The sequence below is a fragment of the Miscanthus floridulus genome, chromosome 3, assembly GCF_019320115.1.
Source record: "Miscanthus floridulus cultivar M001 chromosome 3, ASM1932011v1, whole genome shotgun sequence".
In the NCBI taxonomy this organism is placed as follows: Eukaryota; Viridiplantae; Streptophyta; class Magnoliopsida; order Poales; family Poaceae; genus Miscanthus; species Miscanthus floridulus.
Genome location: NC_089582.1, coordinates 7,547,990 through 7,575,276, shown reverse-complemented (window position 1 = coordinate 7,575,276; position 27,287 = coordinate 7,547,990). Strand labels below are relative to the sequence as shown.

Genomic DNA, 27,287 nt, shown 5'->3' with positions numbered 1-27,287 from the left:
AGCCAAGGTGGTAATTTCAAAAGGTGGTACCATTTCTCTGATGGCAGTCGGGCGGCCTGGATTATTTGAGTGGACTGTACTATACTATGCTTACCAGAGAAGACCCTTCCATTCCACGAAGATCTCCTTCTACTCATAATGCGCTTCTGCTTCTTTTTCTGTAAGATCGAAGCCGACGATTGCAGAAAGGAAGTGTTGTAGCAGAACCATTGAAGTAGCTCAAGCCTCAAAGTGTGTAGGTGTAAGCTGAAAACCCTCTCTCGCTTTCGGAGCTCTCTGATTTTTTTTCTTCTACTAACAAATTTAACCACAGGTACGGTGAGCATGCGCTCCGATTGCCCTAGCAACTCATGAATCAGATCTGGCACTTCGTTCGCAGTCAGATCTGCTACTCGATCTTTCTCCAACACAGTTCCAAGTTAATTTGCAGTCGTGGACCGTCGTCATCAGCACTTGATTGACATCAAGCAGCTAGCAGACACAGAAAGGTAATCGAACAATAATATCAGTCTTGTATCAGTTTTAAGCTGCATCTCCGCTTTCCTTTATTTGGTCTTCACTAGTTATTAATTATCTGATTTTTTTCTCCCAACAAAATCAGATCTGCTAGCGAGTCATACATACTAAATCAGATCTGCGCGCTACTATACTCATCTCCAACACAGTACAGTTGGCAGGCAGTACTTGGTTGACATCATCGGGCACATAAATAGGTAATCAAATACTAAGACGTAACCCAATATAAGCACGCACTACCATGTCCAAACTTCATTTGTGATGATTTGTCATGTTCATGATCCATCCTCTCCTGTTTTTGCGGAGGAAATATTCGTCCAAGGCCACGTTTGGACGTAAGCATTAGCTTCGTTTCTCACCTGAATCGCTAGAAATGGCTCCAAACAGTGTTCTACTGCCCGGATCCAGAACATCTCTGTTCTGCATTTTCTTCAGCACAGTATCGTTTCGGATTCTTTGACGCACTTATGGGCTACCAATTTTGTTTTTTTTTTCAGTTGTAATCTTTTTTTAGTGCAACAAACTAAAATGAGTTGTATTTAACTTATTTTTCAAACACAAAAAGTTTAGCCTTTTTGAAGTATATTTTTGTTTATATGTTTTTAGAAAATATATATCTTCATGTGAATCAAAATTCAGCCTACTAGCCAAATGATCTCACAAAGTGATTCTGGTTCATTATGTGAAATGTTTTAGAGAGAATCTAGATCCAAAATATTTCTAAGAGGATTACCAAATGAATCCAAAGTAGCATCAGAGAAAACATTATGTTTCCGATGACAAATACTTCTATTAACTTGGTTTATAGTGGTTATAAATATCATTTTGTCGGGTTTATAAACCCAGGGTCCCTAATGGGCATGCTCCTCATCAAAGGCTCGGCCCAGCAGAGGACATTGCGAACGACGCGCAACGCCTGGGCTGGCCCAAAAGCCTAACGACAGGCCAGAAAGGCGACCCAGTCTCTGACCGGAAGGCCTGACCAAGGACGAACAACGCTCGCTTCCGACTTCGGCCCGCCTCTCCGACAGGAATGCCTGGCCCAGGAAAAGGACAGCGCTCGCCTCCGACTCTGGCCACCTCTCCGATCAGAAGGCCCGGCCAACGCCGCTTCCGACTCCGACCCGCATCTTCGACCAGGGATGCGCCGAACCCCTGCTTACAGCTCTTCTCCGACCTGCGCAGTCGGAGCCGACTGGGACCAACCGACCGGGGACGCCCTCTCGGTGAGGACCAGGAAACGGGCAGAGCAACTAAGGTAGGGCGCCCAAGTCAACCGCAATACCGAGGACCGTACCCTGTACACCTGCAGGACAGTACCAAACGGGGCATGGCAGAAGGGCACTCTGCAACTTTCCAGGCATGTCAGAACCCAAGCAGTGTTGTGGGCGCCGACGTTTTGCCCTACAGTGTTATGGGTGCCATCAATTCCCATACTAGGCGAACAAGGTAAGACTCCCCACATTCCTCTGGGCATCAACAGTGTTGCGGGCGCCGTCATTTACCATACATGGTGAATGCGGTAAAACCTCCCACATGCGTCTGACAACAACAGTGTTGTGCCCGCCTGTCATCATCTTGTACCCGACGGCGTGGGCAACAAGACTTAGTAGCATACGCTCTCTCTCTCTCTTGTAAGGCCGTCCCCTTCATCTATAAAAGGGGATGCTCTCTCTTCCAATAGGGACGACAACTCGAACACACTCCTACGATCCGAACGACCAAGGTTCCCAACGAACAACATACGTTCGAACACTTAGCACATAGCGGAGCTCCCGTCACTTTCGGCCCTTTAGACCGGAGTCCGACCGGACCTCTTGCACCCTCATCTTTCTCCCTCTCATTTGTAACCCCACAGCAAACTTCGAGCACCTGGGCTTAGGAATAAAGTCACCGACCGACTCAAACTAGACGTAGGGCACGTTGCCTGAACCAGTATAAACTCTATGTCATTGAGTGCTAGGCCACATCTGATCACAACGTACGGCAAAACTATAAATATTTACGTGTTGGTGACTTTCTGCACCGACAGTTGGCGCCATCCGCTCCTGTTTTTGCCGAGGAAATATTCGTCCAAGGCCACATTTGGACGTAAGCATTAGCTTCGTTTCTCACTTGAATCACTAGAAATGGCTCCAAACAGTGTTCTACTGCCTGGATCCAGAACGTCTCTGTTCTGCATTTTCTTCAGCACAGTATCGTTTCGGATTCTTTGACGCACTTATGGGCTACCAATTTTGTTTTGTTTTTTTTCCAGTTGTAATCCTTTTTTAGTGCAACAAACTAAAATGAGTTGTATTTAACTTATTTTTCAACCACAAAAAGTTTATCCTTTTTGAAGCATATTTTTGTTTATATGTTTTTAGAAAATATATATGTTCATGTGAATCAAAATTCAGCCTACCAGCCAAATGATCTCACAAAGTGATTCTGGTTCATTATGTGAAATGTTTTAGAGAGAATCTAGATCCAAATTATTTCTAAGAGGATTACCAAATGAATCCAAAGTAGCATCAGAGACAACATTATGTTTCCCTACGATGACAAATACTTCTATTAACTTGGTTTATAGTATTTATAAATATCATTTTGTCGGGTTTATAAACCCAGGGTCCCTAATGGGCATGCTCCTCATCAAAGGCTCGGCCCAGCAGACGACATTGCGAACGACGCGCAACGCCTGGGCTGGCCCAAAAGCCTAACGACAGGCCAGAGAGGCGACCCAGTCTCTGACCGGAAGGCCTGACCAAGGAGGAACAGCGCTCGCTTCCGACTCCAGCCCGCCTCTCCGACAGGAATGCCTGGCCCAGGAAAAGGACAATGCTCGCCTCCGACTCTGGCCCACCTCTCCGATCAGAAGGCCTGGCCAACGCCGCTTCCGACTCCGACCCGCGTCTCCGACCGGGGATGCGCCGAACCCCTGCTTACAGCTCTTCTCCGACCTGCGCAGTCGGAGCCGACTGGGACCAACCGACCAGGGACGCTCGCTCCGTGAGGACCAGGAAACGGGCAGAGCAAGTAAGGAAGGGCGCTCAAGTCAACCGCAATACCGAGGACCGTACCCTGTACACCTGCAGGACAATACCAAACGGGGCATGGCAGAAGGGCACCCTGCAACCTTCTAGGCATGTCAGATCCCAAGCAGTGTTGTGGGCGCCGACGTTTTGCCCTACAGTGTTATGGGTGCCATTAATTCCCATACCCGGCGAACACGGTAAGACTCCCCACATTCCTCTGGGCATCAACGGTGCTGCGGGCGCCGTCATTTACCATACACGGTGAATGCGGTAAAACCTCCCACATGCGTCTAACAACAACAGTGTTGTGGGGGCCTGCCATCATCTTGTACCCGACGGCGTGGGCAACAAGACTTAGTAGCATACGCTCTCTCTCTCTCTCTCTTGTAAGGCCGTCCCCTTCATCTATAAAAGGGGATGCGCTCTCTCCCAATACGGACGACAACTCGCACACACTCCTACGATCCGAACGACCAAGGTTCCCAACGAACAAAATACGTTCGAACACTTAGCACATATCGGAGCTCCGTCACTTTCGGCCCTTCAGACCGGAGTCCGACGGGACCTCTTGCACCCCCCATCTTTCTCCCTCTCGTTTGTAACCCCATAGAAAACTTCGAGCACCTGGGCTCAGGAATAAAGTCACCGACCGACTCAAACTGGACGTAGGGCACATTGCCTGAACCAGTATAAAACCTGTGTCATTGAGTGCTAGGCCACATCCGATCACAACGTACGGCAAAACTACAAATATTTACGTGTTGGTCACTTTCTGCACCGACAGTTGGCGCCATCCGTTCCTATTTTTGCCGAGGAAATATTCGTCCAAGGCCACGTTTGGACGTAAGCATTAGCTTCGTTTCTCACCGGAATCACTAGAAATGGCTCCAGACAGTGTTGTACTGCCTGGATCCAGAACGTCTCTGTTCTGCATTTTCTTGAGCATAGTATCGTTTTGGATTCTTTGACGCACTTATGGGCTACCAATTTTGTTTTGTTTTTTTCCAGTTGTAATCCTTTTTTAGTGCAACAAACTAAAATGAGTTGTATTTAACTTATTTTTCAACCACAAAAAGTTTATCCTTTTTGAAGCATATTTTTGTTTATATGTTTTTAGAAAATATATATGTTCATGTGAATCAAAATTCAGCCTACCAGCCAAATGATCTCACAAAGTGATTCTGGTTCATTATGTGAAATGTTTTAGAGAGAATCTAGATCCAAATTATTTCTAAGAGGATTACCAAATGAATCCAAAGTAGCATCAGAGACAACATTATGTTTCCCTAGGATGACAAATACTTCTATTAACTTGGTTTATAGTATTTATAAATATCATTTTGTCGGGTTCATAAACCCAGGGTCCCTAATGGGCATGCTCCTCATCAAAGGCTCGGCCCAGCAGACGACATTGTGAACGACGCGCAACGCCTGGGCCAGCCCAAAAGCCTAACGATAGGCCAGAAAGGCGACCCAGTCTCCGACCGGAAGGCCTGACCAAGGAGGAACAACGCTCGTTTCCGACTCCGGCCCGCCTCTCCGACAGGAATGCCTGGCCCAGGAAAAGGACAATGCTCGCCTCCGACTCCAGCCCCCCTCTCCGATCAGAAGGCCCGGCCAACGCCGCTTCCGACTCCGACCCGTGTCTCCGAACTGGGATGCGCCGAACCCCTGCTTATAGCTCTTCTCGGACCTATGCAGTCGGAGCCGACTGGGACCAACCGACTGGGGACGCCCGCTCGGTGAGGACCAGGAAACGGGCAGAGCAAGTAAGGCAGGGCGCTTAAGTCAACCGCAATACCGAGGACCATACCCTGTACACCTGCAGGATAGTACCAAACCAGGCATGGCAGAAGGGCACCCTGCAATCTTCCAGGCATGTCAGAACCCAAGCATTGTTGTGGGCGCAGATGTTTTTCAATTCAGTGTTATGAGTGCCATTAATTCCCATACCAGGCAAACACGGTAAGACTCCCCACATTCCTCTGGGCATCAATAGTGTTGCGGGTGCCGTCATTTACCATACACGGTGAATGCGGTAAAACCTCCCACATGCGTCTGACAACAACAGTGTTGTGGGCGCCTGCCATCATCTTGTACCCGACGGCGTGGGCAACAAGACTTAGTAGCATACACTCTCTCTCTCTATCTATCTCTCTCTGGTAAGGCCGTCCCCTTCATCTATAAAAGGGGATGCGCTCTCTCCCAATAGGGACGACAACTCGAACACACTCCTACGATCCGAACGACCAAGGTTCCCAACGAACAACATACGCTCGAACACTTAGCACATAGCGGAGCTCCCGTCACTTTCGGCCCTTCAGACCGGAGTCCGACCGGACCTCTTGCACCCCCATCTTTCTCCCTCTCGTTTGTAACCCCACAGCAAACTTTGAGCATCTGGGCTCAGGAATAAAGTCACCGACCGACTCAAACTGGATGTAGGGCACGTTACCTGAACCAGTATAAACCCTGTGTCATTGAGTGCTAGACCACATCCGATCACAACGTACGGCAAAACTATAAATATTTACGTGTTGGTCACTTTCTGCACCGACAGTTGGCGCCATCCGCTCCTGTTTTTGCCGAGGAAATATTCATCCAAGGCCACGTTTGGACGTAAGCATTAGCTTAGTTTCTCACCTGAATCACTAGAAATGGCTCCAGACAGTGTTCTACTGCCTGGATCCAGAACGTCTCTGTTCTGCATTTTCTTCAGCACAGTATCGTTTTGGATTCTTTGACGCACTTATGGGCTACCAATTTTGTTTTGTTTTTTTCAGTTGTAATCCTTTTTTAGTGCAACAAACTAAAATGAGTTGTATTTAACTTATTTTTCAACCACAAAAAGTTTATCCTTTTTGAAGCATATTTTTGTTTATATGTTTTTAGAAAATATATATGTTCATGTGAATCAAAATTCAGCCTACCAGCCAAATGATCTCACAAAGTGATTCTGGTTCATTATGTGAAATGTTTTAGAGAGAATCTAGATCCAAATTATTTCTAAGAGGATTACCAAATGAATCCAAAGTAGCATCAGAGACAACATTATGTTTCCCTACGATGACAAATACTTCTATTAACTTGGTTTATAGTATTTATAAATATCATTTTGTCGGGTTTATAAACCCAGGGTCCCTAATGGGCATGCTCCTCATCAAAGGCTCGGCCCAGCAGACGACATTGCGAACGACGCGCAACGCCTGGGCTGGCCCAAAAGCCTAACGACAGGCCAGAGAGGCGACCCAGTCTCTGACCGGAAGGCCTGACCAAGGAGGAACAGCGCTCGCTTCCGACTCCAGCCCGCCTCTCCGACAGGAATGCCTGGCCCAGGAAAAGGACAATGCTCGCCTCCGACTCTGGCCCACCTCTCCGATCAGAAGGCCTGGCCAACGCCGCTTCCGACTCCGACCCGCGTCTCCGACCGGGGATGCGCCGAACCCCTGCTTACAGCTCTTCTCCGACCTGCGCAGTCGGAGCCGACTGGGACCAACCGACCAGGGACGCTCGCTCCGTGAGGACCAGGAAACGGGCAGAGCAAGTAAGGAAGGGCGCTCAAGTCAACCGCAATACCGAGGACCGTACCCTGTACACCTGCAGGACAATACCAAACGGGGCATGGCAGAAGGGCACCCTGCAACCTTCTAGGCATGTCAGATCCCAAGCAGTGTTGTGGGCGCCGACGTTTTGCCCTACAGTGTTATGGGTGCCATTAATTCCCATACCCGGCGAACACGGTAAGACTCCCCACATTCCTCTGGGCATCAACGGTGCTGCGGGCGCCGTCATTTACCATACACGGTGAATGCGGTAAAACCTCCCACATGCGTCTAACAACAACAGTGTTGTGGGGGCCTGCCATCATCTTGTACCCGACGGCGTGGGCAACAAGACTTAGTAGCATACGCTCTCTCTCTCTCTCTCTTGTAAGGCCGTCCCCTTCATCTATAAAAGGGGATGCGCTCTCTCCCAATACGGACGACAACTCGCACACACTCCTACGATCCGAACGACCAAGGTTCCCAACGAACAAAATACGTTCGAACACTTAGCACATATCGGAGCTCCGTCACTTTCGGCCCTTCAGACCGGAGTCCGACGGGACCTCTTGCACCCCCCATCTTTCTCCCTCTCGTTTGTAACCCCATAGAAAACTTCGAGCACCTGGGCTCAGGAATAAAGTCACCGACCGACTCAAACTGGACGTAGGGCACATTGCCTGAACCAGTATAAAACCTGTGTCATTGAGTGCTAGGCCACATCCGATCACAACGTACGGCAAAACTACAAATATTTACGTGTTGGTCACTTTCTGCACCGACAGTTGGCGCCATCCGTTCCTATTTTTGCCGAGGAAATATTCGTCCAAGGCCACGTTTGGACGTAAGCATTAGCTTCGTTTCTCACCGGAATCACTAGAAATGGCTCCAGACAGTGTTGTACTGCCTGGATCCAGAACGTCTCTGTTCTGCATTTTCTTGAGCATAGTATCGTTTTGGATTCTTTGACGCACTTATGGGCTACCAATTTTGTTTTGTTTTTTTCCAGTTGTAATCCTTTTTTAGTGCAACAAACTAAAATGAGTTGTATTTAACTTATTTTTCAACCACAAAAAGTTTATCCTTTTTGAAGCATATTTTTGTTTATATGTTTTTAGAAAATATATATGTTCATGTGAATCAAAATTCAGCCTACCAGCCAAATGATCTCACAAAGTGATTCTGGTTCATTATGTGAAATGTTTTAGAGAGAATCTAGATCCAAATTATTTCTAAGAGGATTACCAAATGAATCCAAAGTAGCATCAGAGACAACATTATGTTTCCCTAGGATGACAAATACTTCTATTAACTTGGTTTATAGTATTTATAAATATCATTTTGTCGGGTTCATAAACCCAGGGTCCCTAATGGGCATGCTCCTCATCAAAGGCTCGGCCCAGCAGACGACATTGTGAACGACGCGCAACGCCTGGGCCAGCCCAAAAGCCTAACGATAGGCCAGAAAGGCGACCCAGTCTCCGACCGGAAGGCCTGACCAAGGAGGAACAACGCTCGTTTCCGACTCCGGCCCGCCTCTCCGACAGGAATGCCTGGCCCAGGAAAAGGACAATGCTCGCCTCCGACTCCAGCCCCCCTCTCCGATCAGAAGGCCCGGCCAACGCCGCTTCCGACTCCGACCCGTGTCTCCGAACTGGGATGCGCCGAACCCCTGCTTATAGCTCTTCTCGGACCTATGCAGTCGGAGCCGACTGGGACCAACCGACTGGGGACGCCCGCTCGGTGAGGACCAGGAAACGGGCAGAGCAAGTAAGGCAGGGCGCTCAAGTCAACCGCAATACCGAGGACCATACCCTGTACACCTGCAGGATAGTACCAAACCAGGCATGGCAGAAGGGCACCCTGCAATCTTCCAGGCATGTCAGAACCCAAGCATTGTTGTGGGCGCAGATGTTTTTCAATTCAGTGTTATGAGTGCCATTAATTCCCATACCAGGCAAACACGGTAAGACTCCCCACATTCCTCTGGGCATCAATAGTGTTGCGGGTGCCGTCATTTACCATACACGGTGAATGCGGTAAAACCTCCCACATGCGTCTGACAACAACAGTGTTGTGGGCGCCTGCCATCATCTTGTACCCGACGGCGTGGGCAACAAGACTTAGTAGCATACACTCTCTCTCTCTATCTATCTCTCTCTGGTAAGGCCGTCCCCTTCATCTATAAAAGGGGATGCGCTCTCTCCCAATAGGGACGACAACTCGAACACACTCCTACGATCCGAACGACCAAGGTTCCCAACGAACAACATACGCTCGAACACTTAGCACATAGCGGAGCTCCCGTCACTTTCGGCCCTTCAGACCGGAGTCCGACCGGACCTCTTGCACCCCCATCTTTCTCCCTCTCGTTTGTAACCCCACAGCAAACTTTGAGCATCTGGGCTCAGGAATAAAGTCACCGACCGACTCAAACTGGATGTAGGGCACGTTACCTGAACCAGTATAAACCCTGTGTCATTGAGTGCTAGACCACATCCGATCACAACGTACGGCAAAACTATAAATATTTACGTGTTGGTCACTTTCTGCACCGACAGTTGGCGCCATCCGCTCCTGTTTTTGCCGAGGAAATATTCATCCAAGGCCACGTTTGGACGTAAGCATTAGCTTAGTTTCTCACCTGAATCACTAGAAATGGCTCCAGACAGTGTTCTACTGCCTGGATCCAGAACGTCTCTGTTCTGCATTTTCTTCAGCACAGTATCGTTTTGGATTCTTTGACGCACTTATGGGCTACCAATTTTGTTTTGTTTTTTTCAGTTGTAATCCTTTTTTAGTGCAACAAACTAAAATGAGTTGTATTTAACTTATTTTTCAACCACAAAAAGTTTATCCTTTTTGAAGCATATTTTTGTTTATATGTTTTTAGAAAATATATATGTTCATGTGAATCAAAATTCAGCCTACCAGCCAAATGATCTCACAAAGTGATTCTGGTTCATTATGTGAAATGTTTTAGAGAGAATCTAGATCCAAATTATTTCTAAGAGGATTACCAAATGAATCCAAAGTAGCATCAGAGACAACATTATGTTTCCCTACGATGACAAATACTTCTATTAACTTGGTTTATAGTATTAATAAATATCATTTTGTCGGGTCATAAACCCAGGGTCCCTAATGGGCATGCTCCTCATCAAAGGCTCGGCCCAGCAAACGACATTGCGAACGACGCGCAACGCTTGGGCCGGCCCAAAAGCCTAACGACAGGCCAGAAAGGCGACCCAGTCTCCGACCGGAAGGCTTGACCAGGGTTGATGTCGTCTATGCATGTTGTAGTATTTGGTTGGAATTGAGGTGATCGTGGCACACTCTCTAGCTTCCTCTGAATCATCAGGCTTGGTGTGATTGAGATGTGTACCATCAATAGATACAGATTGCCCATCTTCTGTGTTGAGAAATTGTTATGATAAGTGTATCCGCTGATAGTTTTAAACAAAAATTGGGTTAAAAATATCACATAGAAAAATTGTCATGATAAGTTTGTTTATAAAATTCTGTTAAAAAAACAATATTGAAAAATTATGATAGAAGTTCTAGTAATAAGTTATGTTCCGCAAAATGTTATACATAAAAGTTGTAATTATAATTTTGTAACATTCTAAAAATGGAAGTATTCATTCCATTTGCCCTCTTCGGTGGCTCGCCAAACATTAAGCTCTTTTAGTTTGAAGATGTGCTTTCCATAATCACTTTCCATCGACGAAAAACCATGCCATCGAAGTATGGAGCCCTATCGGTATTCATCCCACCTCCCGACATCGTATGCTCACTAAGCCAAATGCTTACAAATGAGCCAGTTTCACAAATATGCACATTGAATGGCTAGCCTTGTAAAAGGAGTGAGCATAGGCTCTGATACCATTTATAAGGTCCTGTGAGCACTCAAGAGGGGATGAATTATGTGCCAAAATTCAAACATAAAACTAATGGCTTAAATTGAACTACCCCTAGGAAAACATAAACTACTCTAACAAGATGTGCACTTAAGGTTTTTCTAGTGTGCTATAACTTACTCTTAACCCAAAAGGAGTTCTACAACCTAGAGAAATCCTATCATCTAGCCTGTAGCTAATCTTGGGAGATAAAGGTCACACCAGCAAAGCACATGCAGAGCAATAAACGTGATTAGTAAAGAGCTAAGCATAGAAAGGGCAAACTCTCAGAGACGCGACGGTGTAACCCGTGGTATCGGTTGCCAAATGGCTACCCATAGTCCACATTGAAGCTCCATCAAGGTATGCTCGGGGTCACCAAGTCTCTTTCGATCAAGGTTTTGGATTAGCCATGCAAGGCTCCCACCAACCAAAGGCCAGTGCATGAGTTACGATGCCTCACCACTGCCACCCGGCTCTTTCAGTCACCTTGATGTTGTGTACACTATGGAGCTTCTACACACAAGGGAGCGGGTCTTCTCGTCCCCCGCACACCAATACGATGCTGCTATGCATGAAGAATGGAGGGTCGCCACCTGGAAGGCCCCCACGCCTTCACTGAAAGGTCACAATGACCTCAAGCATTTTGGCTCGTAATGATACAAAGGCACAATACCCCAATCTCTCAAAGATCTCAAGCTCTAAGGACTACATCTCATAAGAATGAACTATAGTGTCTATTCTAGCCTTAGATGTGTCTTGAATGTCTTGAGAAAGTGGATGGAGTGTAAAAACACTTGCTCTAGCTTCTATTGGCCTTTGGGTACTCCAGCACACTCAAGCAAGTGAGGCAACCTCATATATATAGTCCCATCCCCCTGAAAGAGCCATTGAAAAAAGTCTGATAGTTTTCTATAGTGCACCGGATAATCCGCCACTACCAAAATATGCCACACTGAATCATATGGTGCTACTAGCTGTTGGAACTAGCCGTTATAGTTTTCCAACCGCCGGACGGTCCGTGCATGTCTTTTCTTCTTCCACCAGACCATCAGTGTAGGTAAACTCCTCTCGCCAACTCAATGATGTGAACCGGATGATCCGCTGATGTACACTTCCTTTCATTGAATCATCTGGTGTACACTGTTGCATAGTGTTACAAAGTGGCCATGATGCCTCTAGACTCCGCCGAATGATCCGCCGACCTTCTACCTTCACGCTAGATCATCCAGTGAATGCTCCAGCGCATTTTTTGGTGTGGAATATTCCTCTGAGGCGCTTCTGTCTTGGTTTGTCGGGCGGCATCTTTTTACTTTGGTTGAACTATCCATTCCATTGATCAACACAGTGCCTTGGCACTGAGTTCGGCTGGACTTCAAACGCATTTATCTGGCATGTGTGAAACCCTGACTGTCGAACCATCCCCTTGTGCTTCTTCTGCTCCACTAAGACCTCTTTGCACTGTTTCTTTGCCGATCTTCATGTCTCCTCTTTTCTTTGCATCCTTAGGACCAATTATAACCTATTTAACACATATTTAACATATATAAATGTTAGTTCTAGGCTTGTGTTGTCATCCAAATCATCAAAAATAAAAGATACAATCATGTTCACATGATCCTTATAATGGCAATCGCGACCTGTCACTCACCTAGTTGAACAACTCCACCAAGCACACACAAGTGGAAGGAAGAGCAAGGCAGCAATAGAGATCGAGGAGGGCAATAAGGAGCTCTCTGCCGGACCCGAGCTAGCGACGACCATGGATCGGCTGCTACTCGACAAGCTGACCAAGATGGGGCCCTGCACGGGAGATACTATGCGCAATGCATGGCATCCTGTTCTACCACTCCACCACCGAGCGCCTACACCGGAGCGTTGAGTCATTGCTGCTGATCGTCCTAGGCCTCGGCCTGCATAGCCGGTGCTTGGCCGGGGAGCTCGGCGAGCTCACGACGTGGGTCAGGGAGTTGCTCGACCAAGCCTGCTGCGTCCCTGAGATGGAACGTGTATTGCACCGCATAGCTGGTGCGCCAGATGGATGCAGCCGACCTCGAGATTGTGTGGTGGCTGTAGTGCCATGCCCCCACATAGATCATCGTCAGTGTGCACAGGCTCCGTCATGGCTATGTCGATGAGATCGCCGCCGTAGCATAGCTGGTGCCCCCCGCCCTATCCATCCCCATCGCGTTGCCGCCACACTATGGCGTACGTGCCCATGCCGTGCTAATGGAGCCACCGCTTGCCAAGGCTGCCTTCGTTGCTATGCCGATGGAGGTGCTGCCGCACACGGGCATAGCTATGTCAATGTCGATGCCGATGCGTTCGGTCTTGGGGGGCGGGGAGTGGAAAGAAAGAGACTAGTTATAGCACAAGATCCGAGGAGCAATAGTTAGGCAGTGGCCATGGCCTGAGGAAGGAATCTGGAGGAGGAAGAAAATGACAAAAGTGGAAGAAAGGAGCAAAAATGTAGAGCATATTATAAAACCAGGATTTGAAGAGACGTGATTCATAAGAATGGCAAACAGTGCAATATTCCTAGACTGTTGGAGATTGTCTGAACCCTTCCAACGTTTTTTTTAAGAAAAACTTCATCTGTGGTATGATTCCCGTGTGAGCGGTACGCCGGTATCTTTGTTCGAAGACCATATTGCCGAAGTATGAAGGCGGTCTGGGAGGTGGCCATGGCGGCGACTACATTGATGGTTGCCGTCGGCGTCAACCTTACTCTGGATCGGTTTGTTTATTCTCTACCTATTTGCGAGTCGGGTACAGATTTGGTTATCTCCTTTGATGGGTAATAGGTTCTGTTCTGCCTCCAGATCCCCTTTGCTAGCAATGTGATCCATGGCTTGCAACTCCAGATTTATCTGCTTTAATTTCAAGCGCAACAAGAGATGGTCGATCCATGTGCTTAATTTCATATGTGTCTAAGGTTGTAAGTCTCAACAGAAGCAGGCATCGGCGAGGTTGACGAGGATTGAGGGGGACCATTGTATTGTATTTTCCTGTTTCTAACACACATTAATTAAATATATGATCTGCCCATTCGAAAAAATGTGTATTTCAATTTTCAAGTTATAATAACGCCCCACAATTTTCATCATGTTATATAAACCATGTTTGGCTTGGTTCGCTACTGATATTTTTTGGCTCCACGTGGATGACAGCAGATCAGGGCAAGGTGGTAATTTCTCTGGCCTAGAATAATAATAAATTAAATAAGTTGCCAGTTTGGCCAGCACTTCCAGGAAGATTACATAAAAGCCTCTCTCTGTTCTCCTCTTCTCTCGCGGGGTTTACTTTTTCCAAGCAGCAGAGCAGATGCATGGAAGCTCAGCAGAGGAAGTGTTGTAGCAGAATCAATTTGAAGTAACATGTTGATCCCCAAAATCGAGACTTTAAGCCTGTAAGTAGTCACGCTCTCTTCAGCCTTTTCACTTTCCTTTCATCTTTACTGGTTCTCTGATTTTTCTCCCAACAAACCGCAGGCGAGCGTGACTTCCTGGCAAGTCATACTACATCTGATCTGCTACCCATCCCCAACACGTACAGCATCGCAGCCAGCACTTGATTGACATCAGGCACACAAAGGTAATCAAATGTAAGACATAACCAAACATCAGTCATATATACAACCCATCGTGTTGTATTTGTTTGCTATTTTACAGCTTTTATTACTTTGTTTTCTATTAAGGTGCACAACTATTTCGCCAAGTATTCTCTGTTTTAACCACTGCACTGGCATGTCGAAACTTCATTTGTCATATTCATTATCCTCTCCTGTTGTGGCGAGGAAATATTCATCTAAAGTAAGGTTCAGGGTCAACATATTCGTTTTCTATGAAAAAGAAACTGACAAATATTTGCTGTATTCACTTCCTTATTGTATTTATACTTTATACCAACATTAAAATCTGACCAACATGCACTTTGCTAATGCTCAACACATCCACTGTTTGCCTAGGACAGAGGACAAAACAAAATCTTCAGTTGAGTAAATATGAACACAGCCATCAGTGTCATTAACGGCCTCAATGAGTGCGCGAATTTGTTCCAGTGGGTTACATCGGCCATATCATCTCTGGAATCCAAGTGGAATAGAACACAACAGGAAAAACTTCAAGGAGAAATACTGCAGTTGCAGAGTGACCTTCAGTCCCTTAGTGATACTTTACCAGTAATGTACATCCTCATTGATCGAGCAGAGTGGAGGATCCATGATAATTGTGTGGCTGACCTCCTTTCAAAACTCAAAGATGCAGTGTATGATGCGGAAGATCTTCTAGATGAGTTCAGATGGTACGAGACAAAGGTTTTAATAGAGCGCAATGCGATCTCAGTGGAACCTATCATTGATTTCTTTAAAAGTGTCACTCAAGGCAACTTCAACAAAGTGACTGATATCCAGAAGAGGCTCACACATATTTCAGGCCAGCTTGAGAAAATGGGCTTACTTCAAGCAGTTCCACGGTTTGACAAATCATTTAGTCCCGAGACCACCTCTTTCCCTACTGAGGCAAAGATTTTTGGTCGTGATGAGGAAAAGAAGCAGCTGATCAGGTTGCTTGGTGTACCAACAAATAATAGCACGGATCCTTCCAGATGTAAGAGAACAAGAAGTGGAGTTCCAGTTTTGCCAATTGTTGGAATTGGGGGTGTTGGAAAAACTACCTTGGCTCAAGATATTTGCAATCATTCAAAAGTTAAACGTCACTTTGACCTAATAATTTGGATTTGTGTCTCAGATGATTTTGATGTCAAGAGATTAACTAAAGAAATCATAGAAAAATCTTGTGGGAAAGTGCCAAAAAATGATAATCTGAATTTTCTTCAGGGTACTCTTGCAAATAGCCTGAACGCTAGAAGATTCTTACTTGTAATTGATTATATGTGGAATGAAAATGAGCAGGATTGGAAGCACTTCTGTGCACCTTTCACAAATGTACTTCAGGGAAGTATGGTTCTTGTCACCACTAGATCTCAAAAGGTTGCTGATGTAGTGCGTACGATGGATCCCTTTCCCATAGAGGGTTTGAAAGAAGATGTCTTTCGTGAGTTCTTTAAAGTCTGTGTGTTTGGATCTGATAGCTCCAATGATCCCGAGTTGGAACAGATTGGTGAGAAAATACTACCAAAGTTGAAAGGCTCTCCTTTAGCTGCAAAAACCCTTGGACGGCTGCTAGGAATGAGACTTGACCTAGCACATTGGGATAGTATTCTCAAGAGTCAGCTATGGGAGCTTAGACAAGAGGATACTGACATTTTGCCGGCTCTTCGGTTGAGCTACATGTATTTACCATTCTATTTAAAGAGGTGCTTCACATTCTGTGCTGTGTACCCAAAAGATTACAATTTCAGAAAGAAAGATTTAGCTGAAATTTGGGCGGCAGAAGGATTAGTAGAACATCAACATACTGGTGACCAGTACTTTGAAGAACTTGCACATCTGTCATTTTTTCAGAAATATCCACGGTCCCAGGAGAAATATGTAATACATGATTTGATGCATGACATGGCAAAATTGGTTTCAAAGGATGAGTGTTTCATAGTAAAAGACACTAAGGATCTTCTGAAGATCCCTCAGAATGTCCGCCATCTAAAGGTGCTGGAAGGCGGAGATGTCCAGTGCTCTGACTTATTGAAGCATGACATGGCACAGCATAAAAAGCTGCGCACCCTACTTTGTGACCTATCTTTAAAGAGTAAAACTGGTAACACTATGATGGAGAAATGGTGCACTGAACTTTTGTGCATGCGTGTCATGGTCTGTTCTTCTATCTCTAAGTGGGGCTTACCAAGTAGTATTAGCAATATGAAGCTACTTCGGTACCTTAAAATCCTCGACTCTAGCGTTTGCAAGAGCCTTCCTTCAGAATTCTGTTGCCTCTATAACATGCAGATATTTTATGCTACGAAATGGAGCATTGATGACATTCCTAGCGGTTTTGTTAAGCTGATCAATCTTCAGAAATTTGAGTCAAAGAAATATCAATTTCATCATGAAGAAGGTGCAACAAACAAAGAGCCGAGAAGGCAATTCAAGTTCGTAAACCATAATGGCGAATCTCCTCCACGTGGATTTCATGCACAAAACATGCCAGATATAACTTCACTTGAGCTTGTCTCTTGGGACAATGTCAACAGCATATCATCTTCTATGAACTCAGAGCAAATCCATAGTCATCACAGCAATGAAAGCACCTTCTCGTCCCTAACTGATGTAGTCATTAACTGTTGCCAAAACTTGTCAAGCCTGGAGCAATTTCTACAACCAGGTTATGTGCCTATGATCAAGAAAATTGTAATTTATATATGTAGAAGTTTAGAATCGATACCAGCAGAGAGGTTTGAAGATTTGCGTTTCCTTGAAGTACTGAGTGTGTGCCGTTGTCCAATGATCAAATCACAACGCCTGTTTGCCCCGTCCCTGAAGAAGTTGTATCTGGAAGACTCTGGGAATCTCGGACACAAGATTGAGTGTAGTTCTCTCACCATCTTGCATTTATCACACAACCCTCTTGAATCCATCGAACTGCAAATGTGGAATCTTCCGTTACTGCAGGAGCTCGAGATCAGTTATTGTTCTTCTCTGACAATCATTAAAGATTATGATCTTTCCCTTGGCGGGGCCCGAAGCAGAATGGTAAGGTTCCCAAAACTCACTCACCTAACCATTCGGCACTGCGATAAGCTTGAAACTATCGATGACCTCATATATCTCCCTGCCATTGAGAGTATTGAGATTACATGCTGTGGCTTGCTGTCCCTACCAGCTGATAGATTCGGAGGTTTTCCTCGTCTGAAGGATTTGGAGATTGTATGGTGCGAAAACCTCAACTGGCATTGTGGAATGTTATTACCATCGTCCCTCCAAAAGCTCTGGTTACAGAGTTGTGGGGATTTCTCTGCCTGGTTTCCCAGTTGCCTGGAGAACCTCACCTCCCTCGAGTCACTGAAGATTAGTCACTGCGAATGCATAGTGTCCATTCCTGGCAACCTGTGGAGCAGTAATCTCAAATCACTTAAGACTTTGAAGTTTCATCATTGTTCAAAGCTTAAATCAATTGGTGGACCGGACGCAATTGCACACATAAGAGATTTATATATTGATGATTGCCCAGACTTGAAGGAAATTGACCAGCCACTGGAACCTGAGTCGAATAAAAGGCCTACTAGTGTCGTTGAGAAGGTACGATCTCTCAATATGCAATGCACCTCTCCACACTTAATTTCATAAGACTGTCCAAATTAATATGCATGTCTGAACAAAATAACCACTCATGCTCCATTTTTCTGATCTTAATTAGTGTCCTCTTATAGATGCAGTGCATTATCTATATCTGTTGTTAGAAATTAGCCTGCACAGTGACAAGTTATTCACTAATCTCCATGCGCGGAGGCATCAATTGGATTTACCCAGATGAACATGCAAAATCGATCACATATGACACCAGCGGCTTGATATTTGTGGACGAGGTCCAGTCGGGAGCCCCAGAGTGTCGATTGGCGCCCTCCAACTTGGGATTCTAGTTGGCTGGAGCGCCACTAAGTCGCGAGTGTCATAAGCCAATTGGCTTGGCTTAACCTGTCTTTGAGTGCTAATAATAGGATTGGTGAGGATATCTGGGGTTTATGCACTCGTCAATCATATTATTTTTCGATGACAAAAAAAATGTGACATATTTGACTTCTTAACAGCAATATCATATTTATACCTTTTACTAACATTGAAAATCTGACCACAAGATGTACTTCTCTAATGCTCAATACATCCACTCACTACCGGACTCCTTGAGTTTGCCGAGTGCCCCAAACACTCGGCGAATTGTTCGCCGAGTATAACACTCGGCGAATCACACTCGGCAAAAAATGACTCGGCAAAGACGTCTTTGCCGAGTGTCTTTTGTCGGGCACTCGGCAAAGGCTTTGCCGAGTGCCGGACACTCGGCAAAGTTGAAACCGAAAAAACCCCGGAAAAAATGGGAATTTTTACCGAAAAAAAAATGGATTTTTTTTTAATTGGTGGAGGCCCCCACCGGTCAGCGCCCACCCATCTCCGGCTTTTTCGCGTAAATTTCACGACTACGCGGCCGACGGGATTCAAACCCGAGACCTCCCGCTACGCATTAACCTCCTCTACCACTACACCACACTGTCACTTGTGTCTGGATTCCGTTTTAGTTCCCAATATATTATACTAAACCGAGTGTAAATTGTTTGTTTGAGGCCCTAAACGAATTCAAATAAAAAAATTGTAAACTACAAAGTTTCATAACTTTTCGAGATCTACACTTTTAGTTTAGAAAGTTTTTCCATTCGAGGTCGTTTACAAATTTGAATTTTAAAATTTGGAAATTCAAACGCAGTTTTGCGTAACAAGATGTTTTCAAATAAAAAAATTGTAAACTACAAAGTTTCATAACTTTTCGAGATCTACACTTTTAGTTTAGAAAGTTTTTCCATTCGAGGTCGTTTACAAAATTTGAATTTTAAAATTTGGAAATTCAAACGCAGTTTTGCATGACAAGATGTTTTCAAATCAAAAAGTTACCAACTACAAAGTTTCATAACTTTTCGAGATCTACACTTTTAGTTTAGAAAGTTTTTCCATTCGAGGTCGTTTACAAAATTTGAATTTTAAAATTTGGAATTTCAAACGCAGTTTTGCATGAAAAGATGTTTTCAAATCAAAAAGTTGCCAACTACAATGTTTCATAACTTTTCGAGATCTACACTTTTAGTTTAGAAAGTTTTTCCATTCGAGGTCGTTTACAAAATTTGAATTTTAAAATTTGGAAATTCAAACGCAGTTTTGCATGACAAGATGTTTTCAAATCAAAAAGTTTCCAACTACAATGTTTCATAACTTTTTGAGATCTACAAAGTTTATTTTGGTTGTTTGATCATCTGTTCATCCGTCATGGTCGTTCTAACAATGTTCACAAATCTTATCTCTCTCTCTTGTAGTTTCATAAACTATAAGAGAGATATGTTAGATTTGTGAACAAATTTACTTTCACTTTGTCATATGAAGAAAAGACCAAAACAAACATTGTACATCTTGATGAGTTGTACAACTTTGTAGTTGAAAACTTTTTCATTTGAATTAATTTACTGCTTCAAAATATGCTTTGAAATTTTCTTTGCCGAGTGTAAAAAAAAGACTCGACAAAGAAGCTCTTTGCCGAGTGTCAAAAAAAAACACTCGGCAAAGACGTGTTTGCCGAGTGCCCGAAAAAAAACACTCGGCAAACCACTTGGCACTCGACAAATTCTTTGTCTCCGGTAGTGACTGTTTGTCCAGGATTGGAGAAACCAAAATCTTCAGAGAACATAATCAACATACCAAAGACCAGCAGTGCCATTAATGGCCTGAATGAGTGCGCCACTTTGTTCCAGTGGGTTACATCGGCCTTTTCATCTCCAAAACTTCAGCTGAATGAAATACAAAAGGAAAAAACTTCATGGAGATGTAAGGCAGCTGCAGCGTGACCTTCAATTGCAAAGTTAAATTCCGCTGCCGCCGAATCATCCCCGAGAACATAGTAATAGGCGGACATTTAAACCACATTGACCTCCGCCCTCTCCGGAGTGGCTTCATAATCAGCCATCCCCTCATCAAGAACCTTAGGGACCTCCATACCAACTAAGGCAGCAACAGTGGAAGCGAAATCATCAGAGAACACCTCGGAGGCACTCGGGATAGTGGGAGTCGGCTCAGCCGATTCTGAAGTCGGCTTAGACGACTCTGGACTTCCCAGAGTAGCAGCAGAGGGGGCAGTCGGCTTAACCGACTGGTCCAGGGTAGGAGTCGGCTTAGCCAACTCTGAAGTCAGCTGAGCTGATTGGGTAGCAGCGGCGGCGAAAATCTGACGTTCCGAAGGGATTTCAGGGTGTATGGGGTTGAAGATTGCACCCTCTATCTTGGCAAACCTCTCCCTTTTCTATTGCTTATGCTGGGCACACTGCAATTTATGCCGTTGAGTTTTATTCAACCCACGAGGACACCATATGGGTTGCATGTACTTGGAATCTCCTTCGGCACATTTCTTCTTTTCTACTCCAGCATCATCTTTAAGAGCTTCATCTTGCTTAGGTGCTGGAGCATCTTCAGTTACAATTGGCCCATCATGATTAGTGACAGGAGCTTCCATGGAGTGATTGTAATCACCGATTGAGGCCTAGCTCTTGGTGGGGAAACATGGGAACCTCAACCTTCTTAGGCATATAAACTTGCTGCATTGGTGCCTTTCCCGATTCTTGCAGAGTCAGAGTCTTGGAGGTGATCACGTGGTCTTAACTTGCACTGCCGGAGCTCGATTGACCATTGTTCAATCGGCTAAACACGGAGGTTCTTGGGACTTGACCAGCAGGCTCTTCCCACCTTTGTTGGCTATGCATAGGCGCCGCCGGAGGATACGACACCCAAACTCCATAGGGACCCCATTGTGGTGTAACAGGAGGTGGAATCGGGGGACCCCAACGAGATGCACAAGGAGCAACTCTCTGAGGTGGAGCTACTGGTTGCACCACCACCAATTGCTTGGACTTATCATCTTCTCGCTTAGGCAGAGTAGACTCTCTTTTTTTAATGGCCAATTCTAAGAATTGGCCTTTAGTTGCTTATATTTGGTCATGAGCCTATCAAAGGTGCATTGCTTCTTCACGAACTCTCCCTGGTTCTTCTTCTCATTGGTCTTCCAGATGCCAATCTCCAGCCACTGTGGAACAAACGTGCGCAAAACATGAACACCGGAAGCACCGGGACTGCTGGAACCAGGGAAGTCGGCTAAGCCGACTAGGGCAGTCGGCTCAGCCAACTTGGCGGTGCTGGGAGGGGCTGAGTCGGCCCTGGCCGACTAGAGGAGTCAGCCTGGCCGGCCTCTGCTACGCCACCATCGTTTCATACCACCACTGCCTTCTCAAATGTTGTGATGATCCAGCGGTGATCTTGAGCTTGTTCTTGCCATCATCATCCTTTTCAAGCACCACTATGCGCCCCGAATTCTTTTCGACATTTGGTGCCACACCTGGTTCGCCGATAATCACATTCTTGCCTTGAGCTTTATTGGCTTGCTCTAGACGAATCAAAATAGCGGGCGCCCCTGCATCAGCCATATGTATAGGAAAAGGGGACTTATCAACTTGCATCTAAGTAAGACTCAATCGTCCCTCATTAAGGGCCGATTAGACCTACCGACGAAAAATATTGCAATCATTAGTGGCATGAGAAAAAGAGTTATGATACTTGTGATAAGTCTGTCTCTTTAACTCATCAGCTGAAGGCAATGTATAATTAATTCTAATATAACCAAATTTAAGCAATTCATCAAAGATTCGGTCACATTTAGAGAAGTCAAAAGTAAATTTCACTTCCTCATTCCAATTCTTATGAATCGGCTTAAGAGAAGGGCAAGTAACTAATTTATTCTCTGCTGGCCATCTAATTTCAGCAGCTAGAAACTCTTTGTTATCATCATCAGAGCAATCAGAACAATCATCAATAACATGCATGCCCTAACGATACGACTTGTAAGAATCATGAGACTCTTTAAGGCGCGATTCAACTGAAATAGCCTTTTGCATAAGTTGATTAACATTAAGGAACTCATAATGCTCAAGTTTTTCTTTAATACTAGGACGCAAACCAGCAAAGCATAAATCAGTTAAGTCTCTTTCAGAAATCATTAAATGAAAGCATCGGTTCTTGATTTCTCTAAATCGTTTGAAAAAATCAAGGACTAACTCATTACGCCCTTGACGAACCGATGCAAGATGAGATAATCTAGTTTCATAAGCACCATTATTAAAGTGATTATGAAACTTCTCTTCTAATTCAGCCCATGAACCAATAGAACAAGATGGTAATGAAGTAAATCAACCAAAAGTTGTGCCAGTAAGAGATAATGGAAAATTACGAACTTTCATAAAGTCATAAACACTAGCTTCACCTAATTATGCAAGAAACATACTAATGTGCTCTATTGTTGATTTACTATCATCACCACTAAATTTCTAAAAATCTGGTACCCTCCACCAATCAGGTGCTTTCATGAAATCATAAGGAGAAGGGTACGACTTTTGATATGTATTCCTACTAGATTTAAGCTGCACACCTAAACTACTCTCAAGATATTTAGATAATTCTTCTTTAAACCGATTCAAAGCATCATCAAAATTGGTAGTAGGAGCATTAGGAGTGACATCGAATGTAGGAATTGGACTCGGTGACTTCGGTGGGTTCGGCAAAACCATGTTATGCCCGCTGAAGTTCTGTTTGCTGATGCTCCATAATCGGTTTGAAGAACACGACCCGAACTTTGTGCACTAGCAGTTGTACGAGTGGAAGCGCTAGCACTAGGTTGACCGGCCTTATCGGTTTCAGACGCCGAAGGGGCCGATTGAAATTGGCTAGCAGCTGTATGAGAGGTTTGATTTTGATAAAAATTTAAAGGCATACCGAACTGAGGTTGTTGCACGGCACCCGATTGATCACAATCGGTTGTCTTTCCCTCCAACTTATCCATATATGCTTGAAGTAAATTAGGAAGATGCTGAAGATTATTGTGATGCAATTTTCTCTCATCTATCAACATATGAGCAAAATTGGCATGGCTAGGATAAGAATCGGTATTTACCTCTTCATCATACTTAGCTTTTCCGTCACCCTTCTCCCCGGCGCCTGAAGATGTAGAAGCGGTAACATCGCTGTAGGCAGGTTCATGGAATTGGGTAACCTTGTCATGCCGATTCTTGGTGTAGCTCTCCAAGAAAGCCTTGACATCGGCATCGAGCTTGGCTTGTAGCTTCTGGCGTAACTCATCTGGAAGATCATCCATGGATTTAGGAAACACCATGTTAGCCTCATTGAAGGGGTTTGTCTTGTCCCCCTTGTCAGTGGCAGCACCATCTTTGCTTCCCATGTTGCTAGTAGATTGAATCTTGGATCACTTGGCTTTCCCCAGCGGAGTCACCAAAAAGTATGTTGACGTTGAAGATGACCTCAAGCCAACACACTAGCAAGGGCCTTGGATGCCCAAAGAGGTTGCACACAACCTGCAACGTAGCAAGAACACAACGTAATCGACCGAACCGATTTAGAGACCGATAAGGCCGATGTAGAGCCCGTTCTTGGCTGAAAAAGCTCCCGAACTTCTCCCGGGAAGACCCGTCGGGGAGGAGCACGTGGAGGATCTCTTAGGACCAGCAAGGCCGTCTAGGATGCCACTGAATTTCATCGGGAAACTCAACAAATAGCAAGAGGGGTTGAGAGAGGAGTAAAGGGGCAAAAGGAGTTGATAGATTGGCTTTTTTGACGATTGGATAGATGGAAACTCAATCGGCTGTGAACCTCTCGTATTTATAGAGGGGGTGGTCTTATCCCAGTAGGAAACAAGTCCAAATCATAATCTCCAAGTTTCTCACCTAAAAAATTACCTAAAACCGACTTATAGTCTTAACCTATTCGGTTTCTAGAGTCGAGTCGGCTTAGCCGACAGGGGAAGTCAACTAAGCCGACTTTCTCGGGCTCGGTCAGCCTGCTTGGGCTAGATCAGGGCCAGTCAGCTTAGTAGACTCGGGCACCCAGCTAAGCCGACTTGGGGGGGGGGGAGGCGAGCTAGGCAAGTCGGCTTATACGACTGGCTGGGCTCGCCGTCTTCTTCACGCGTTTCACGCATTTCATTCAGTATCCTGCCGCACCGTTTGATCTCCAACATGTCCATGATGTTTATAATTTGTTCATGGTGCCCAAAACCACCTTGGGACATTTTTGAGTGTCAACACGTTGCTTCATCACTGGATCCACCATTGGGTAGGGCTGTGACCTCGCTGCAATGGAGGCCGCAGTACACTACCCCAGTTATCGACATCACTGCCGGTTCAAAATCCGCCTTCACTGCCGGATTTTGAACCGGCAGTGGCATGTCGGCAGTGATGCTCGCTGGCTACTGTTGCCGGTGCTTCACCCGGCAGTGATAAGATTTAGAAAAACAAAAAAAAGCAATCCAACAAGCATGCTGGCTGGAGCATGCTCGTTACCGCCGCTGCCGCCGCCATGCTCGCTGGCTACCGCCGCCACTACATCAAGCGTTTCATCCAAGAAAAAAATTCATACATCACACATAAAGGACGGATTCAACACATCAGAAAAACTCATCCACAAATCGATTCGTGCATCGCAGACGAAGGAGAAGGGTTCAACCCATCCACAAATCGATTCTTACATCACAGAAAAAGGAGCAAATTGATTCACACAACATTATCTGTGAGGCCGGATCCGGGCGTAGGCGAGCGGCGGCGGTTGCCTCCTCCTCCTTCGGCGGGCGCGCCCCTCCTCCCCTCCGACGCGACGGCCCTCTCTCCCTCAGGTGATGCGGGCGAGGAGGCCGGATCCGGCGGCGGGGAAGCCGGATCCGGTGGCGGGGAGGACGGATCTAGGCTCCTCCTCGCCCTCACCGCCGGATCTGGGCGGCGGCATGGAGGCCGGATCCGGTGGCGTGGAGGCCGGATCTGGCCTCCCCACAGCGGCGCTCCTCCCCTCCATCTCTACGTCAACTCCGGCAGCGGCTGTGCTCGCACCGGTCCCCGCACGACCGCGCGGTGTGGTGTGGAGGCGTGGTGTGGAGTGGAGGCGTTGTGTTGCCGTGGTCTGTCGGGTTGCCGTGGTGTGGTGCGAGGAGGCGTGGTGTTGGGAGGGGGAGTTGGAGCGGCAGATAGAGTTGGGAGGCGTGCGGAGTTAACGGGGATGAATAAAATTTTCGGGTCCGGGAGTATGCATCAGTGCCGGTTCCGTAATTCAACCGACAATAAATAGATATTACTGCCGGTTTGAATTAATAACCGGCAGTGATATGGTCCTTCAGTGTCGGTTTTAGCCCAGCCTCAATTATTTTCTCGTTTTCAAGCTCGGAAGCGTACATCACTGCCGGTTCTCACGAATCCGACAGTGATGAGGCCGGCAGTGATGTCTAAATCTGTAGTAGTGGTATAGCATTCCTGGATCACTCTTCGGGCTCTGCAGGTGCTAGTTGCCACAGGTCAACAAGAGAACACACGCACACGAACGCTTGGGACACGATAGAAGTATGGTGAGGCAGCACCTAAATTTTCTGATTCTGTTCACTTGAGTATACTACACGGAACAGAATTACAACATAAAATAATGGTCTTGGTAGACCTCCATGCACACCAACCCTCCTTGACTTGCGCCTGCCGTCTCAAACGCCAAAATTGTGGAACAAAGTGCTTGTCAGAGCCACGGCTGCACTCCACCGAGACTTGACAGAGTTGTGTGCAGACTAGATACCTATAAGTCTAAGAAAATAAAACTAGACACCTCTAACAAACTAACCGAATTGAACTAACATGTTTAGAGTTTATATCAACAGGATATTCCTGCTTTGATTGACACGGTGATGAAGAGTCCTGTTACTGCTTCGCTCGGCCCCATGGCTACTCTTCTCCGTAAAGTTGGTTCCCTCAAGTTCATGGCTCCATGCCCAAGTGATGACGATATCAAACATTTCAAGGAACATTTTGAGGTGTTATGCAGGGATCTGTTGGAGCCAGAGGAAACTAGCTCCATGCCCAAGTGGTGGAGGAAGGAGGTTCGTGAGCTCCTTTATGATACAGAGGACCGATTGGACAAGGTTATCCTCTTGCCTGGTGGTGATTTCTCAGAGTTAATCGCTGGTGTGGAGGATGCATATGAAAGACGCAAACGTTTGAAGCTAGCTCTTAATGATAAGACCATAAAACCTGACCTCGGTGAAGTCAGCTGCCTCACACCTGATGAATGGACATCCCACAAGCTGTCGATTCCCATCTCCGCTGGCAGCAGTTGTATAGGTGTGGAGGATGCATATGAAAGACTCAAACGTTTGAAGCTAGCTCTTAATGATAAGACCATAAAACCTGACCTCGGTGAAGTCAGCTACCTCACACCTGATGAATGGACATCCCACAAGCTGTCGATGCCCATCTCCGCTGGCAGCAGTTGTATAGGTGTGGAGGATGCATATGAAAGGCCCAAACGTTTGAAGCTAGCTCTTAGTGATAAGACCATAAAACCTGACCTCGGTGAAGTCAGCTGCCTCACACCTGATGAATGGACATCCCACAAGCTGTCGATGCCCATCTCCGCTGGCAGCAGTTGTATAGTTGGAGTCGACGAGCTCATGAACAAGCTCATCAAGCAGCTGGCTTTTGATGACCATAACCAAAAAGGGCTCAAGGTGGTCCCAATCCTTGGATTCCCAGGTACAATCTACGTCAACTCGAATTTAGTATGTTTCTTTATTTTAGTTTTT

General features: G+C 45.8%; 1 protein-coding gene across 9 annotated transcripts in view; it reads left to right on the top strand.

The window, feature by feature from the left end:
• The first annotated feature begins 15 nt into the window (after nucleotides 1-15).
• Nucleotides 16-27,287, top strand: part of LOC136541311 (uncharacterized) — a 40,980-nt gene continuing 13,708 nt past the window's right edge. Inside the window, exons 1-7 of one of the 9 annotated variants that reach the window (XM_066533147.1) lie at nucleotides 16-231; nucleotides 314-488; nucleotides 602-713; nucleotides 14,145-14,383; nucleotides 14,466-14,568; nucleotides 14,947-18,166; nucleotides 26,367-27,237. In XM_066533147.1, the coding sequence (XP_066389244.1) occupies nucleotides 14,978-18,166; nucleotides 26,367-27,237 (4,060 nt within the window). In that variant the 5' untranslated portion in view covers nucleotides 16-231; nucleotides 314-488; nucleotides 602-713; ... (1 more) ...; nucleotides 14,466-14,568; nucleotides 14,947-14,977. Of the gene's footprint in view, nucleotides 240-313; nucleotides 489-601; nucleotides 714-10,211; nucleotides 14,384-14,465; nucleotides 14,579-14,941; nucleotides 18,167-26,366; nucleotides 27,238-27,287 lie in introns of all 9 variants that reach the window. The other 8 variants (XM_066533144.1, XM_066533142.1, XM_066533140.1 and 5 more) reach the window with 8 other exon arrangements.